This window comes from Ictalurus furcatus, chromosome 15 (assembly GCF_023375685.1).
Source record: "Ictalurus furcatus strain D&B chromosome 15, Billie_1.0, whole genome shotgun sequence".
Lineage (NCBI taxonomy): Eukaryota > Metazoa > Chordata > Actinopteri > Siluriformes > Ictaluridae > Ictalurus > Ictalurus furcatus.
In genome coordinates this window covers 15,419,287-15,437,429 of record NC_071269.1, presented here as the reverse complement: position 1 = coordinate 15,437,429, position 18,143 = coordinate 15,419,287, and the positions used below count along the sequence as shown (strand labels likewise).

At 39.5% G+C, this 18,143-nt stretch overlaps 1 protein-coding gene across 1 annotated transcript; it reads left to right on the top strand.

The window, feature by feature from the left end:
- Nucleotides 1–822: 822 nt before the first annotated feature.
- Nucleotides 823–11,353, top strand: ttc34 (tetratricopeptide repeat domain 34). The gene is made up of 8 exons (XM_053643674.1): nucleotides 823–1,213; nucleotides 4,277–6,074; nucleotides 6,670–6,892; nucleotides 6,980–7,172; nucleotides 7,560–7,726; nucleotides 8,087–8,360; nucleotides 8,484–8,698; nucleotides 10,526–11,353. Exons 2-8 carry the CDS (start codon nucleotides 4,324–4,326, stop codon nucleotides 11,060–11,062), a joined length of 3,360 nt encoding a protein of 1,119 aa, XP_053499649.1. The 5' UTR covers nucleotides 823–1,213; nucleotides 4,277–4,323; the 3' UTR covers nucleotides 11,063–11,353.
- Nucleotides 11,354–18,143: the final 6,790 nt, after the last annotated feature.

Below are 18,143 nucleotides of genomic sequence, written 5' to 3'. Positions count from 1 at the left end.
GTCTCCTGTCTGAATGTTTTAATCAGTTATGACTTTGTGTGATGTCACTGAGTAGAACTCCCCAGCAGCAAAAGTCCAGTCACAAAGGACTAAATGGATACTGGGCAATGTGGTTACTCACAGCATGAAAGGAATTCCCCTATATTTTTCTGAAGATTGCTATCATGTACAATAACATGTACTTTGTATGCATCTTCCATTCACAGCCTACATTTCTCATTAGCGCCGCTAAAGCGCATGCGCGAAGCGGAACACTTTTCCATTCGCCTTTTGATGTGACGTCCGTCCAGGAGTCACGCTGTCGGTCTCAGTGACGCATTTCAGTACGGCATTTCCACTCTCATTGTCTTTTTTCTATGTTCACTGCGACCAGTTTTTCACCAGATATTTAAACGAATTCCACCTATTAGAAATGTAACGTCTTATTGAGAATTTCCCCTGGTTTGTTTTGAATATAGCCTATTAAAAAAATTCGTGAACTGTAACCTAATGGCAGACTAACTCCCACAAAAAGAAAAACCCCAGAATAACATCTAGTGAATATGTAATTCACTCAATGAAAGCAGAAGGCAGCTGTTCACTATTTAGGGTTGCCAGGTTCACGTGAATCGCCGTATCTTTAAATATTAGTATTAGATATTTACGAAGCAACATAAAGACAGAGAAGTATTACCAACCCAGCTTCTAAAAATAAATTAAAACCATTTCACCATGTGTCCTGTTCTATGGTGGAATAAAGTAGGCTATATTTACATACAATGACTTTAATACAAAGAGAATGAGTAGACCAGATCACTGACACAAATCACAAAGGTATTAAGATTAAACCACATTATTGAATAGGTTATTATAATGACTCGATCTCGAATGAATCTAGATTGGAATAGACTGATAAGTTATATGACCTTTTCGCCTAAATTAGGAGGCAAAGAAACGTCCCTGGCAACACTACATTGAGGTCGGTTGTCTTTTCCATAGCAACTAGAAGACGCACGAGCGTGTGGATATTTGTAAGTAGCTGAATTAAGAGCAAAAGTCACTAGATGTAAAATACAAAAACGTGCAGTTTTGTAAGCGTAACCACAAACCTGCATTTAAATATACTACGTGGCTTGCAGCCATCTTAAGAACGTGTTATACTTGTTATAGTCACCACCTTTGGGCAGCTGACTAAAGTCAGCCTTTCTAACTGAATGGAAGATCCTATGGACAGGTGAGCATCAGACTAGCAATAAATTCAGCTGTCGGTAGAAACCTAACACATTTTATCTCTGTTGCATTTGCGGTGGCCAACAAAGTTTTAACTTTGTTTTGGATCGTTATCAGGTTTCAGCCATGGGAACCTCATATTGTGTTTCAGAGTATGTTAAAGAGGTGTTTTTTTTTTTTTTTTAACAGCCCGACTGATAAACACAATGCTTTTCTTTCTTCTATATTAATGTCTGAATCTCAAATTGCCCTGTGTATGTACACTACAACAAGGATGATACAATGACTTATACACTCTGTGTAACTAATGCACTACATGTGGAATAGCAAATAGCAATTTGGTAATTCCAGTTATTTCCAGGTATTTCTCTGTGACTAACACTATTATAAAACAAAGAAAAGTACACCTTCAATCATTTTAAATTAAATTAAAATGCATTTTGTATAACCATTTTAACAAGAGACATTTTCACAAAGCAGCCTTACAGGTGTTGGAGCCCTAATGTGCAAGCCAGAAGTGACAGTGGCAAAGAAAAACTAACTGAGATGACAGATGATGAGGTAGAAGCTGTAATGTCACTCTATGTTATAATCACTCTCACATGCATGCTTGTAGAGCCATCTGTAAAGATGCCAGCAGACGTGGATACAAGTACATTTTTTACTTTATTTTTATGCCGCTTCGTCTGTAGTCGCACACTAGTATCTCGCACACATGCTGTGTTGGCGGGGAGTCACCTTGTTGTGTCACAGAATGAAGGAAATGCTTATACAATACAGAAACCTTTAGAGGTATAGAGTCAAGCTTTGGAAGTTTGAGGCTGTAGTCAAGCCCAATGCTGCCAAGTCCAAGACCAGTTCAAGCCTAGTTTGAGTCAAGTCGTAAAGGGGTCAAGACCAAGTCAAGATCGAGTCCAAATAAAAGTGAGAACGAGTCAAGAGAGAATCAGTGAATCACTTCTACTCAGTGGCTTCATTTGTGCATTGCACCAGTGGTTAGGCTATTTCCTAGAAGAAAGAATTACTACCTGTCAAACTTTGCACATCTGCTTGAGACATTTCCAAGTACTGATGCCAATAATTCTTAAACAAGTCCAAGTCAATACAGAAAACATCTTAAGACCCAATTCCAAGACTACTTCACTCAACTTCCTTCAGCCCTATTGAAAGGCTCAGAAGGGAACCCATCCTCTTGTGTGTAACATCGGATAGTAGGATTATAATATACATTATTAGTCTTCTACAACTGTATACTATGTATTCAAACAATACTAAGTGTGTTGATAGATGTCTACTGACTCATTCTTTATGATTACTTATGATTACAGCAGCAGTACACGTCTAGAGTATAATACATCCATCTTCTATACCGCTTATCCTTCCTTCAGGGGAAACCTGGAGCCTATCCCAGGGAGCATCGCGCACAAGGCGGTCGCAATCCATCGCAGGGCACACTCACACACGCATTCACACGCCCATTCTTCACACTTTGGACATGCCAATCAGCCTACCATGCGTGTCTTTGCGTAGGAAACCGGAGTACCTGGAGGAACATGCAAACTCCGCACACACAGTGTGCGAATCGCAGTTTGCCACAGTGGGAATCGAACCCCCGACCCTGGAGGTGTGAGGCGAACGTTTAATAATAATAATTCCTTAGATTTATATAGTGCTTTTCTAGACACTCAAAGGACTTTACATTGTATGAGGGGGAAATATCCTCAACCACCACCAGTGTGTAGCATCCACCTGGATAATGCGACGGCAGCCATAGTGCGCCAGAATACCCACCACACACCAGCTACTGGTGGACAGGAGAGGAGAGTGATCTTACCAGTTCATGGATGGATAAGGTTAGATAAGGTCCAATGGGAGAATTTAGGGGTTATATCCCTACTCTTTATGAGAAGTGTCCTGGGATTTTTAATGACCACAGAGAGTCAGGAACTCGGTTTAATGTCTCATCCGAAAGATGGTGCTGTTTTACAGTATAGTGTCCCCGTCACTATACTGGGGCATTAGGACCCACATAGACCACATGGTGAGTACCCCCTGCTGTCCTCCCTAATACCACTTCCAGCATAGCTCTGGCATATCAATATCCAGATGAAAAAGATGATTTGGGCATAAACAGATTTGGAGAAGTGCAGTCTTTAGGGTATGCATGTGGGTGAACCAAAGCAGAAACATGAGTCAGTGCAGAAGCTCCAAGAGGAAGAGGTATCAGGTTTTAGCTTTTACATTCACTGGCTATGTTATCACATACACCTACCATATAGATGAACTTTTGTCCTCTGTAATTACTGACTATACCCAGTCAATTTCTATGCACAATCAGGCCCCCTCTACCCCTTGTGATGGACTGGTGTACCATCCAGGGCTTAGTCCTGCCTCACTACCAGTGTTCCTGGGGTAGGCTCTGGAACCACTGTGACCCTGAACAGGATTAAGCAGTTACCTAAGATGAATCAGTGATCCTCAAGGTCTTTATCAGTGCCCACTGTCTGATCACAACATTATGGCACTGTTGTTGGCTTGATATTCTTAGTGGGCAGACTGTTCTAAACCCAGCTGTGACTGAGGAGTGAAAATTCAAGCAACATGCTGCCACCCGATAAACTCATACCAGCACAAAACCTAATTCCATTACCATTATAACAACATTTATACGTTAGAACTACATTCCATTACCATATTAGTGTCAAATAGGCTACATGGACTAAATGGTAGGTGTACCTCATAAAGTGGCCACTGAGTGTATGTGTGATGTCTCTAATTAAAAGGGAGGAGTACATTCTTTTGCTTTAAAAACAGCTTTAATGACAGTTAATGCATTTGTTTCAGAATAATGTTATTTAAATAAAACAATACAGAGTTCTTAGAAACAAAAAGGGTTCTTCATCATTAAAGGTTCATTGGACAAGTAAGTGTTCCAAAAAGGTTTCTGCTTGGAGCCCTTCTTGATAGGTCCTCCAATGGGATAATCCTTAAGGGTTCCACATTTTCCGAGTGTAAGTGACCACAAATAAAGTAAACATGAATAATTTAAGTTTTGTTTTTTTGACAGAGGAAATATCATGTGAATATTAGAACAGAGGGCATTACAGAAGAAAGATGGATGCCCCCCATCTGGGTTTGGGAGCAGTGGAGCTGTGCAGAAAGGCAGATAAAATCTACACAGCTGGAGATGTTAAGAGAGCTGCAGCTCTGTATACACATGCATTTGGGTGTAATGCAGGATCCACTATGGCCCATATGCGCAGCTTGAACAGGGCCCGTATAGAACACATTATTTCAAGTTTGGAAGCTTGGCTTAATGGACAAGAAGTGACACAGAAGCCCATGGAGGGCATTAGCAAAGGACTGGTTGCAGTATTCCTGTCGACCTTGTGTCCCAATAATGTTTCTGCCTCAGTTTTTAAAATGGAGTCAGTTCTCCTAGGGGCTACCCATGGCTCTGATGAGATCTTCACCCGATGTTCATCTCTTCTGGAGGAAAAAAGGACACCTTGTCCAGAGGGTCCTACACGGGTAATTGTGGAATTAACTAGAGCTCTTGCCTGCTTGATTTCAGATCCCCATAACCCCAAAGGCCCTCTGCTGTATCTGCAGGCTTTTCTTGCAAATAGATCGGAGACAGTGAGACTGGTCAAAGGTCGGCATGCAGAGCATTTGCCTCGAATAGTCAAAGCTTTCTTTGAGCAAATGTCCCCAAAATTCCCGATTCTCAATGCTGAGTGCAAATTGGATGACACTCACAATTATGAAAAAAAGACTGAGGATTTCCCCCCCTCTGAGTCAGTTGACTTTTTAGTTGCTATTTCACCTGAGAACACACTAGTGAGAGAGCTTCAGGGAGCTGTGTTGTTTTCCTTGGGCATATTTGATGAAAGTGCTGAGGCTTTGTCCCTGGCTCTGCAACTGGCTGAAGTCCAGACAGATAAAAAAGCACACCTGGAACTGGCTGTAATGGGAGCAACACCAGAGAAGAGAAGTAGTTTACTTGTGGCCAGAGCAGCTGCCTGTTTTTCGGCAAGTGGACGAGTGAGTGAAGCTTGCCAAGACCTCGCTGAAGGTTTCACTGTCCATCCTGCGACGGCCAGACATCAGTTCCAGAGGATATTCTCTGAAAACGGCATTGCAGCAGTGGTCCGTTTTGAATTGCGGCATCAGGCTGAGAGAGGCCTGTCTAGCTTTAGAGAGACGGTTCTACAGAGATCTGACCTGCGTTCCTGCACAGGTGTGGAGCTGCTAGACCCTGTCATTGCCCAGCTTCGAGCTCTGTGCCATCTGGAGCCTGATGGCGGCGCACGGGAGTTGCGGGTCCGACTGGCAGACTGTCTGCTCCTGCATGGAGAGTTCAAAGAAGCATTGTCCATCAGCAGCCAGCTTGCTGCAGCCGCCCCTGTGAACTACCAGAACACAGTACAGGTACTGCGTGGCTTTTCCCGTTTCCTTTCTGAGGACCACCAAGGAGCCCTGGAGGATTTCCAGGCTGTGATTGAACATAGTGCTCCTCACCCTCAGAGTTGTGTGCGTGCTCTGTGCGGGAGGGGACTGCTGCGCATGATAGCTGGCTCACATTACCTCACTGCTCTGGACTACATTACGGCGAGTCGACTCCAGCATCAGGACACAGCACTGACCATCAGGTGCCTGGTGCCGTGGAACTACCGTGGCCTGCTGTGCACTGTGTTGCTTGAACAAGGGAGGGCCATGCTGGAAGAGTTTGCAGGGCAGAGAAATATTTCAGGTGCTAATATAATCCAGGAGCATCCTATCAACAACCAGCTGCCAGCTGCCAAACAGACGAAGGACCATCAGTCCATGATGACAATAGAGAGGTACACTATCAACAAAGAAGGGTACAATATTACTGCACAGTTACATAACAAACTACAGTATTCATAATATATGTACATGCACAGTATATACGGTATAAATCTTAATAAAGTCAAATCAGCATCATTAACCAACATGATAGTTCTCATTGAGTTGTTTTTTAACAGACACACGGGTAAGATAGATAGGGTAAACAAAATATTTGCTTACTTAAAATGTTTATTTGTATACATAGAGTTATGGCATGATTGTGTAAAGTTGTAGTGACAGAGTCCTTATTTGTAATTGCTTATCTTGTGTGTGTTAAAACAATAGTGAATATCCTACAACTATTAATTAAATAGAAAATTATGAAATAAAAGAACAAATTGTTAAATGCAAGAAAACTGTGGTATATTTTAGAATTTTATTGGCCTACATGACAGCTTTCAGTCTTAGTAAACATAATGACATATATGTGCTGTCATATATTACTAAATATACACAATTTAAATAAATAAATAAATAAACGCATACATAGACATAACTTATATTTACCATTTACAATTATAGTCTTGTATAGTATTGCATTTACTTTTGACTGGAATTTTATCTGTATATTTATATTATTGCATTCAGAATGGCGGTAGGTGTACATGCACTCGCCCTTCTCTTGATGGAGTTGCAGCAGGATGCAGACTTGCCCCAGATCCTTGTGGCAGATGCCCTGTACCAGCTGGACCGTGTTGAGGAGGCATATCGTATTCTCCTCTGCATGGAGCACACATCTCCTCGCTCACCTGTCCTTGCCCGACTTGCTCTGCTCCAGCTGCACCGGGGCTTCCTGTATGATGCCAACCAGGTGCCTCTTTGATCCTTCATGACAGGTTTGATTGCCTTTAAAAATTGCCTTGAAAATGGTGTGATGATTGTCTCTGTGGACTTACAGTTACTGAAGAAGCTTATCCATTGTGGGGACACTAGCTGCTTAAACTCTCTGCTCTCTGTGGCAGCTCTAAAGGACAAGGCACTGCTAGAGAAACACTGTCACAGTGCGTCAAAACGCATTTTGCAAAGCCAACAAGAGGAAAGTGCCATCAGGGAGGCTGTGGCCTATCTTTCTATTGCCATTATGGCTTCCGGTAAGTATGAAATTAGTGTACAATAATCAAGTCCAAAATAAGTGTCTAGCAGCAGTGCAGCAGTTAGCATGTACAGTACTTGTCTGTTTTTTCACATTTGACCATGTCAGTGGAAGAAATTATTTACTTGTCTGACTGTGAAATACTGCTCTGTGGTATATAGAGGAAGTGACTCTACTGATAGAAAATCTGTCTGACGTAAAGCAGTTCCTATAATATTGTTTCTGTAGAAAGAACCCCTTCTAAAATGAAACCCAAGCAACTGAATCTGCTTTAGTTCATGAATTTTCCATTGTAAACATGTCAGTTCTTTTAGCACACTTAAACCACAGCTAAAACCCCAAGCTAGTTTCATGGTGGTGATTTCAGATTGCTCTGATCTTTTAGGTGGCGTGGCAACAGACTCCTTATTGGAGAGAGCTAGATGTTACATTTTACTGGGCCAAAGGAAGACTGCCATTTTTGACTTCACTGCTATCGTTAAGGATCACCGAAATCACGTGCAAGCTCTGTGTGGAAGAGGGTTTACTTATCTAATGTTAAACCAGCAGAAGGTGTGTTGTTAATACTGAGCCCTGTGTCTCTTGATTTATGTATTTTGCTTTATGATTGTGTCTCTTATCATGAATAGTTACATTGCTGCGTTATCAGAAAACGTAATTAGATTACAGTAACATGTTACTTTGTATCGCATTGAACCCAACTCTGATCATGAAGAAAAAAAACTTGCCGCAGGATTATTTGCCATTGGTAATGCTGCCCCCTGTACTTGTCTGTGAGAATTGCTTTAACATGCTTTCATGTTTAATTCTACATATAATGGTAGATCATGATTCTTTTTGTATGGTCTAACACTAATAAAAGATTGAGTTGTAACGAATTGAAATTGCCACTCTCTTTTGAATTTTTCCAAGGAAGCCACACAAGATATATTGGCAGCTCTTCAGGTTGATGCAGAAGAGGTAACTCGGAGTATTCTGTCCTTAAAAGACAAGGCACGGAAGCTAATCTGTGAATGGCTACAACAGCACTGTCGTGCCAGTCTTTCCACTATTCTGTCTACCAACCCAATACCCTGCCAGCATGATTGCCTTAAAGAAGCCTTTCGGATTAGTGGAGTGCTGATGAAAACTGACTACAGGGATCCAAGGTGGCACCTCCTACACATAGATAGCCTGCTTGCCCGAGGTGAAGTTTGCAGTATCTTTACTTATAACAACTTTTCCATAAAGTTCCAAGTTCAGACAAACAAGCGTCATCAGTTTTGTTGATGGCTCAAAGCTTTTGTTTGTGTATTTGTTAATGTCTCAGGGGACTTGAAGGCAGCTGGTACACACCTCCTTCAGGTCTTTGGTCAGGAGCCTCGTGACGCAGCAGCCCAGGCCAGATGGGGAGTGGTGGAGAGCTGGAAAAAGAACTACAGATCAGCAGTGAGGTGCTTGAGTGTGGTGTCTGAGAAAGATCCCTCAGTGCTAGACTTCCTCCTGACTCTCATTCAGCCTCAGCATAAGACACGCCTGGCACAGGTAACATAATAATATAAACTAAAGTGTTTTTATTATTATTATTAATTTGTTTATATAGAAGCAAATAAACAATAAGAATTATGCAATATCTTTCCTTATATGAGGCATGCAGCCTATACCTATATCAGAAACCTTTAATGTATTCTCTGTCTGAAGCCTTTACATCAGTGGTCACCTGCAGGTTTCATCTCCAAGCAAAATCGAACACACCTGTTTTAGTTGATCAAGAACTTCTTAAGGCAATGATTAGATGGTCAGGTGGGCACGATGATGGTTGGAGCTAAAGTCTTCAGGAAGGTAGATCTCATGAAGAGGGTTGGTGACCACTGCTTTACAGTATATCCTATTTCAAGGGTGCTCAACTAAGTCCAGTAAAGACTGTTTTTTCCCATTCAAATACATTTATTAAACTGTATAATTAACTCTTGTGTATAATCACTTATATTTGGGCAGGGAAAACATCAAATTGTGCTGGACTCCAGCATTCCCTGTGTTAGGCACCCTTGTTTTATTTCAATTAAATTCACCCATTTTCATTTTTTGTAGAGGTGACACAACCCAAAAAATGAGTTTTCCAACATGTATCCGTATGTGCTCAATTTCTCTTATTTATATTAAAATGCTTATTTTCAGGTTCTCTGCTGCCTACAGGCCAAATTGCATTAAAACATTAACAAGCCCCCCAAACTGACCCCTATGCTGAAACTAATTATGCCTTGTAGAAAAGGGATGGAAATGGGCAGCTTTCAGGCTAGAAGCAAAGCTAATAATTTTCAGGGTGGAGAATTTCTTAAATTAAGAATTTAGGGAGATCCTCTGCATGGCAGTATTGTTGCTCATGGTTTTTCTAAAGTAAATGATAGAAACATGGGTGGCTGTGGTTTAGGGGGTAGAGTGGGTTGTCCACTAATCGTGGGGTTGGTGGTTCGATTCCCGGCTCACATGACTCCACATGCCAAAGTGTCCTTGGGCAACACACTGAACCCCAAGTTGCTCCTGATGGCAAGTTAGCACCTGGCATGGCAGCTCTGCTACCATTGGTGTGTGAGTGGGTGAATGAGACACAGTGTAAAGTGCTTTGGAACCACTAAGGTTATATAAGTGCAGACCAACACTTTCAAATATTATACACTGCACCTCTAAAATAAGGATAAAGTAAGGATATTTGCAAATGCTGTCACATCCTGTCACGTTTCTTGCAACTTGCACTCGCACGTGAAGTTTTGGGCCATTACCACTCTGAAGATAATTTTCCTAGCATGTGGCATTTAATGCTGTAGAATGTATGTAAGACAAGTTAGTTCCTGTTAACACTATTACATTATAACTATACATTATGACTATAAGCAGTCATTCCCTCAAAAGCCTCTCTTTATTCTCGCTCTTGAAGTTAATAAGGGAAAAAAATGCAGCTTGTCATGAGACATCAATGACAAATCACAAATTCTTCAGCCCACAGCACAGAGGACTTTGTTGTTTGTTAAAAAAAAAAAAACAGCATGATTGAATATATTATTATTAGCCTTGGATTATTGTAAAGCATCTGCCATACAATTTCCTGAAGTAGTTATTACTATAGAAGCAATAACATATTAGAAGGTGCATTAATATAAACCTATGATTTGAATTACTATAAGAGCAATGCTGTTAAACAAAATGAATCAACACCTTTTGACTAATCAGATTCAAGAATTCAGCAGCGCAGTGGTTTAACATAAACATCATGACTGTTTGGCTATAACATTAAAAGGTCACATCTATTCCATGAACAGGGCATTTTATCATGATGTTCAAGTTACACATACTCCTACGTTTCCCTTTGCCCAGGCAGCATCGCAGGAGGCGAGCAGAGTCTCAGAGAGTGGCCAGTGGGAGCGTGCGGTGGCTCTGCTGACTGTGGCTGTGCAAGCGCTAGATGGTACAAAGCTCCAGCACTTGCGTCAGCGGGCAGCATGCTGGGCACAGCTGGGTCTCAACAAGCAGGCAGTGTCAGATCTGGATAGGGTCATTCTTTCCCACAGCCAGGACAGCAGTGAGGAGGCCAAGGTTAAGGCGGAGGATCTGTGCAGACGGGGCCAGAATCTACTGACATTCTCTTGGGACGAGGTGGCTCTAAATGACTTCTCTCAGGCTTTGGAGCTACATGCAGAGCAGACACTGCTGTGTGTGGAGGCTGGACCAGGAAGGCATCGCCTGGCTGAACTCTTTCTACGCTTTGCCCTGCAGAACTATGGAGAGCAGCAGCTGGACAAAGCCTGGCGCCTTACAGAGAGTGGTCTGAGGGTAGACAGCAACCATGCTGAGCTGCGCCGTCTCAAAGCCAGAATTAAACGAGAAGTCTCTGGAACATGTATCGTACACTAAAAAGATCGAAATACACTGGGTTTATGATTAGGTAATAGAAATGTTCAGGTACAAGTTATATGGGTTTCTAAGTTATGAACATGTTTCTATTCTTTTTCTCTATTGATCACTTGTTTTTATACTGTTTCGTGTGAATAAATGGCTAATGAATGCTAGCAGATAATAACAGCTCTAATCTGTCATGTGCTCATTCATGTTTACATGAAAAAGTTATTCCAACATAATGTGTTAATGTAATTGTAGTTTTCTATTCAGAAATATGGTGAAACAAAATCAGTTAATATAGTTATAAAGTCATCCTTTAGTTTCAGTTGGAAAGGTTAAATGATTTGACGTGAAAACTATTTGTGGGGTTTTAAAAATTGGAAACAGAAATTTTCATGGAACACCTGAACAATGGACACAAATTGAATGGAATGAAAATAAAAATGGCTTCTGGAAATATGATGGAGTTGGTTTCCAGTGGAGTACAAAGCTCAATTAATTATTTAGCAATTTTTGTTTAGGTATGTAGGTGACTGTTTAATGCTCATTCTCTTTACGTGTGCTCTTGCAAATATTATTCAGGGCTCACATAGTTCATGCATTTTTTTCACTTGCAAAAAAATTGCAAGGAGCCTTTTTAATCTAGATCAACAGGATTGATGCAGTTTATACTGTGACAGTAGATAGAAATCTTGTACATATCACATCCTGTTCTGCAGCATGCTAGCTTGAAACCTCTAGCATGACTTGACTGAACCGGTTATCCCTCAAGGTACATGGAAGACATGCATCAAAAGTCACCCAGGTTGTGGAATGAACTTCCTCTCTCTGTCTGAACAGATGAGTCACTGGCTGAGTCAGAAAGACTGAAGACCTACAGCCTCTTCACCAAGCTGTCAAATGAGCTCTAATGCCATTTAAAAATTCCCTTGACTGTGTTTTCTTTTCTTGCTGTACTTACTTCCCCCCAGCAGGGTTTTGGCTTGATAGTATTTATAAACCCTAACCTATTAAACTAGCATGAGGGTGTGTTCTTTTTTTTTTATATATATAGAGATCACAAAGCATGGGTATCTACAAAATGCTGTTAAGGCAAATACTAGTAATGAATAATAGTAATGTTCAGGTTTTATATAACCCTGTAGATACAGCCTCATTATTAACATTATTCTGTTTCTTAAAAGGTCAAATAAGTAGTGAAAGAAGAGCAAAGAGCCTACAAAGAGCCTAAGGAGTTCTGTCCAAATGGCCTTGGCTATCTGCTATTCAGCCTATGGAAAATATAGCAGCTTACTGTAATTTCAGTGCGAGCTACACTACCTCATTAACATAAAGTGGGTGGTTTCTATCAGTCTGTATTATAGGCTTCGAATATATTTTCCATCTGTAAATGTGCTGATTTCTCAGCAGTGTTGCGGCCAACAGCAGTGTTTACACAGCATAACACACCACATGATACACCATTTCACACACTTACACAAGGACAATAATTTTATCCTTTCATTATTCTATATGGGCACAATAGTACAGACTGTCTTCAACTTTAAATGCAGAATATTGTAACTCATTGTTAATGTTTTTACTCCATCTCCCAGAATCAAGTTGACTAATTCATACACACAGAAAAAAACAGCATTCAAAAATACCCAGGTACATCTTATAAAGACCAAAAGTCCCTTCTTCTGCTCACATAATATCAGAGATACAGAAATGTGTGTACCCTGTCTGGCAGCTGGTGAGTGTGCGGCCACTTGATGATTCACTGTAAACAACACGCAGATTCTAATCTCAGAGTGAGAGTGAACACCGATTCATAGTGAGACTGAATTGAGAAGAATTTTATTCATAGGAATACGAATGTAGCCCTGTGTTTAACAAATGTGTTCACACTGTGGAATATATTGATGTATGGTTATCCATTTTGCTTTTAGCTGCTTGACGTCTTCAAAACATGGACTGGAGTGTGGAACTGTGTGAGTACTTTTACCTGTATGCTGGTATACCTGTATAAAAATATTTTATTTGATTATATATGCACCAATATTGATCATATACATTTTATATTAATAGGAGTGGTGTGGTCTAAAAACTTAAATTATAAGTTGGCTATGTTTAACTCCCACTTCCACTAGAGGGTGCTACTTGAACTATGTGTGTAGACAGATGAGCTGGATTTGAGCCAAAACATCCTCTACATGTATTACACAAAATCTCAAACCCCTCATCATCAAACTTCCTGTTCATCCTTTCAGGAAAAAAGGTGTGTGCATTTGTCATTTGTAATATGAGGGTGAGGGAAATGAAAATCAAATAAAATTGAATATAATTTGTTTCCCCCAAGAGGGATCTGGACACTCGTTAAGCACAGGGACGTTAAACAAAATGGAGATTATCTAGAAAAAGATTGACACTTTTATGATATATATTTACAATAAACAATGCAAAAGAAAGTTCTCTTATGACTCAGCCTCATAGAGCAAACTATGTCATATGGTTTCAGAAACTTCACAAGCAAGTCAATTTTGTTGTTACTAAAAAACTGTGTGGTTTGGAGACACGTTTCAACACATTCAGTTTCCACAATAGCACACGTGTCTGGAGAAGCTTCCATTGTCGACTGAATTATGTCATTGTTGACTTTTATGTACTAAATTATAGCCTACAAGGATGCCTCAAACCAACCATGACTTGGTGGCTGGCTTCATTTGGTAAATTAGTTTTTTTTTGATGCACCATCACTGTTAGTGAAGTGGAATAGCAGGGGAAGGGTGATAGAGGAAAGAATGTTGCTCAGATCCACTTTATGAATATTGTCTACTGTATGTGCTGCTTAAGGAGGCGTAACACCACAGTGGCTAATCCAACATGATGTCACTGAGATCACTGAGAGAGAGAGACAAAGCTGAGCATCATAGCAGACTCTTTATCTGAGTAATCTTACATCATGGCATCATAAAATGTTCTACACTTAGGGAAAGTGGCTCCCAGATGTCAGAGTCCTACAAACCGATCCGTACCTACAGTCTTTCCAAGATTCTTTCCTATGGCTGGGAAGTAAAATTAAACAAACTTGTCTTTCAAGAGACTATTGCCATGGTTGCTTGCATTAAAGAATTGGTCTGTAAATGTAGAGCAAACAAAGAATCCATTCAAATGGACAATGTTCTGAAACAAAATGATCGTAGCTCACATCCAGGAAGTTCAGGTGCAGCTGCACAATGGAGTTAAACTAGCTTAACTCATTAAAGACTGATATTTTCCATACATTTTAAATCCTTCCCATTGAATAAGCAGTGATTTTACAGCAGTGAGCTGTATCATGAGCTTTTTCCCCACCTCAAACAAAGAGGTCCTGTGTGTCAGTGGCAAACAGAGTCTGAACACTGGAGAGTAAAGAGAGTAAATAATAATTATTGTTTTAATAGAAATTAATAGAAACTATGATGGTGTTTCAATGATTAATAAAAAGCAACAGTGTTCAACAGATTCATGTAAATCATGAAATAAACCCAGAGTTTTTCATATGCTATATTTACAGAGTCAAAATGAAAACAAAAAGGCAGTATTATTTCTTTAGGATTATGATACAACTTCAGGATCATACTACATGCCTAACTTTACTATTCATTTGTTTCAGATTCACTGACTTACTGCTTGATAATCTAGTGGTGGGTCTGCATAAAATGTAATCATAATGACATTTTTTTTTAAATACTATTTATAATAATACACTACTATATTATGCATCATGCCTTGGTATCAGATTCAACCTATCCTTTGACAATCATTTATAATAATATTGTATTCTCAAGTGCCATGTTTAAAGCCAGAACAATAATTCTTATAATGAATGATGCTGTGATTCCCATGAATATGTCTCAGAATTAAAATCCCATTTGATAAATCTAAATAAGCCCTCATGAGTAGTTTTAATCGTCATGTTTAGAGGGTCAGAATGGGGTGGTTTTTTGTTGTTGTTGTTGTTGTTGTTGTTGTTGTTGTTGTTGTTGTTGTTGGAATTAGGAAAATAATTTCACATAATTTGGTGACAGATTTAATAGACCATTTGATAATGAGCATATAATTGTAGTTTAAATATGCCCAACATTCAAAAGAATGCAAAGGCTCTACGAATGGTTTGCTTTTAGCTTGTACAGGGAAATTACTGGCACCTAGTGAAACCTTTTCACATTTTGCTGCATTACAGTTTAGAATTGAAATGGACTTAATTAGAATTTTTCATGTCTGATATTTGAAGGTACAGAATATTTTCTTACTGTTTCACAAATAATAATAATAATAATAATAATAATAATAATAATAATAATAATAATAACCCAGAAATATATTAGTTGTATAAGTATTCACTCCCCTGGATCAATATTTCTTACACCTTTGGATGCAGTGTCTTTTGGGACATGTCTCTATCAGCTTTGCACATCTAGACTGATATTCTGACTATTTTTAAAGTTTGGCAAAACTGCTCAAGCTCAGTCCCTGGAATTTAATTGTGCTCTACAGGATGTTCAAAGTTTGGGATTTTTTATTCTCACAACAAAGCTCTGATTTTACTTTTGTCCCGGACTTGTTTTGATAGAGCTTTGGTCTTTATGATGCTATTTGTTTAGATATGTTCTCTAACAAACTCTGGGGCCTTCCAGGAATGTGTGTATTTATATTGCAATCATGTGAGACTTTAATTGCATGCAGGTGAACTCCATTCAGCAAATTATGTGACTTCTGATGTTTGCACCAGAATTAATTTAGGGGTTTCACAGCAACAGGTTGAATACTTATGCTATCAAGCCTCAGAAACCCGGACATGGACAGATGGAGAACATGCGAAACTCCACACAGACAGTAACCTGAGCTCTGGGGATGCTGAAGCTGTGAGAGGGCAATGCTACCCACAACTCCACCTGTACATAATGTATGTAACCTGTACACATATATTAATTCCCCCCTACTTCAATGTGAAGGGTTATTTTGTAGTTCATGACATATATGCTTCCAATTAACTCCATTCCAGTTCCAGGTTGTCACACGACAAAATGCAGAACAAGGGGGGAATTGCTAAAGGCAAAGCACTGTCCTTGCATTGAATGAAGTACTATAATTGACAACTAGACAAAATCTCAAAATTACCAACTCATATGTACAGTGCCCTCCATTAATATTGGCACCCTTGGTAAATATGAGAAAGAAGGTTGTGAAAACCTTTTGATCTTTTGTTAAAACAATTCACAATAATTGTTGCACACCTATATTTAACAAAGATTTTTTTCCTATAAAGCTGTGTTGTGTTTGCAATTGTTTCATATCCATGAGAGCAGAGGGTTTTTGTGAATTTTCTGAACAAAAGATCAAAAGATTAAACAATAAAAACAATTTTTCACAGCCTTCTTTGCTCATATTTACCAAGGGTGCCAATATTAGTAGAGGGCACTGGATTTAGCATTCAGTTTCTTTAGTATTTAAAACAAATAAAATAGATAATATGAAGAACAAACCCATATTTAGATATTGGAGCCATTGTCAAATCAGCCATAAGAATGCACTGAACTGAAAGGTGTTAATTAAGGTTGATATAACACATACTATTTGTTGCATTATAAGCATAGTGATGATGTATTGTAATGGTGGTTTGTGTAGAGGGCGTTCTGTCAGTCTTTCCTGGACCCAGTTTTCAGGACACAGAAACTCATCCAGTATTTTCTGTAAGGTGTGCACTTTCGCCTTGTGTGCTGAATTGTAGTTTACTGTTTGCGCTCATCACCATAGTGACAGCTCTCTGTGAAGAAACTCAGGCTTATTTTTCTGAGCTCTGCTATTGCTCAAAGAGGTGAGCTTTTGTAAGCAAATCTATTTCATTCTTGTGTAAGACATATGATAGTAGGTCCCTGGTGAGTTTTGCAAAAGTAAAACTATGCATTGTAAAATAGGTTTTGAGAGAATACATTTTTAATGCTAACACTGAAAAGGGGAAATATGCTTTTGGGAAATGCTCCTATGTAACTCATGAAGCTTGTTAATGAGAGGGACTAATGGAATCTTAGATAGTTAATGGCAAGCCCTAAAGAAAACAATTTGATGAAGAGGCTAAATTAAGTGTAAAGTTAGAATTTTAAAGGGGAGAATTGTGTCTTCAAATTAGGGTTGTCAGAAAGGGCAAAGTATTCAGAAATCTGTTTATTTGGTTCATGGGTGATGGTTAAAATGACATTTCCTGCATCAGACTTTAGGATATACTGTATGTGACTGAATAAGCTGTGCTAAATGTACTGTTCACTATTCTTTCTCTTCTTCTTCTTTCTTCTGCACTTATATAGCGCTTTTTTAACCTTAGCAGTTCCAAAGCGCTTTACACTGTGTCTCATTCACACACACACTCACACACCAATGGTAGCAGAGTTGCCATGCAAGGCGCTAACTTGCCATCAGGAGCAACTTGGGGTTAAGTGTCTTGCCCAAGGACACTTCGGCATGTAGAGTCATGTGGGGTGGGCCAGGAATCGAACCGCCAACCCTACGATTAGTGGACAACCCGCTCTACCACCTGAGCCCCGGCCACCCAGGAGTCCAGGAGTTCCATATCTAAACAACAGCTAAACCATATCTTACACTTTAGCATAGTTTGGTTCTTTCCTTGCGCCCATAAACCTAGCAAACCTGTCAATTAACTGGTGAAAATTGTGCCAGAATCCAGCCTTCCAATACTCTTGATCAAATACATCAGGTATTTTGATTGCTTCTTTATTAGCTGTTTTGTTTGCTCCCATGTCACTTATCTAGTGAAACTGTGCTCTTCAAATGCTTCAGACTAGAATATGAACTGATAGTTTAAATTGTAAACACATGAGATTTTATTAAATGTTTTAAAATCTTAAATCCTTCTAATACAGCAATCAAGCATGAATGGAACAAAATGGTACCAAGAAATAAGTCACTAATTTTTAAAGCAATTTTCTCTTTTCCAGATTGCCTTGTTATTAAAATTTGGACATAGCTATATACCGTATTAAGGATACATTCAAAGAACAGGAATTTGTCTGAGATAATGGAACAGATTGCTTAGCTTGTGACACTTACAGATGGT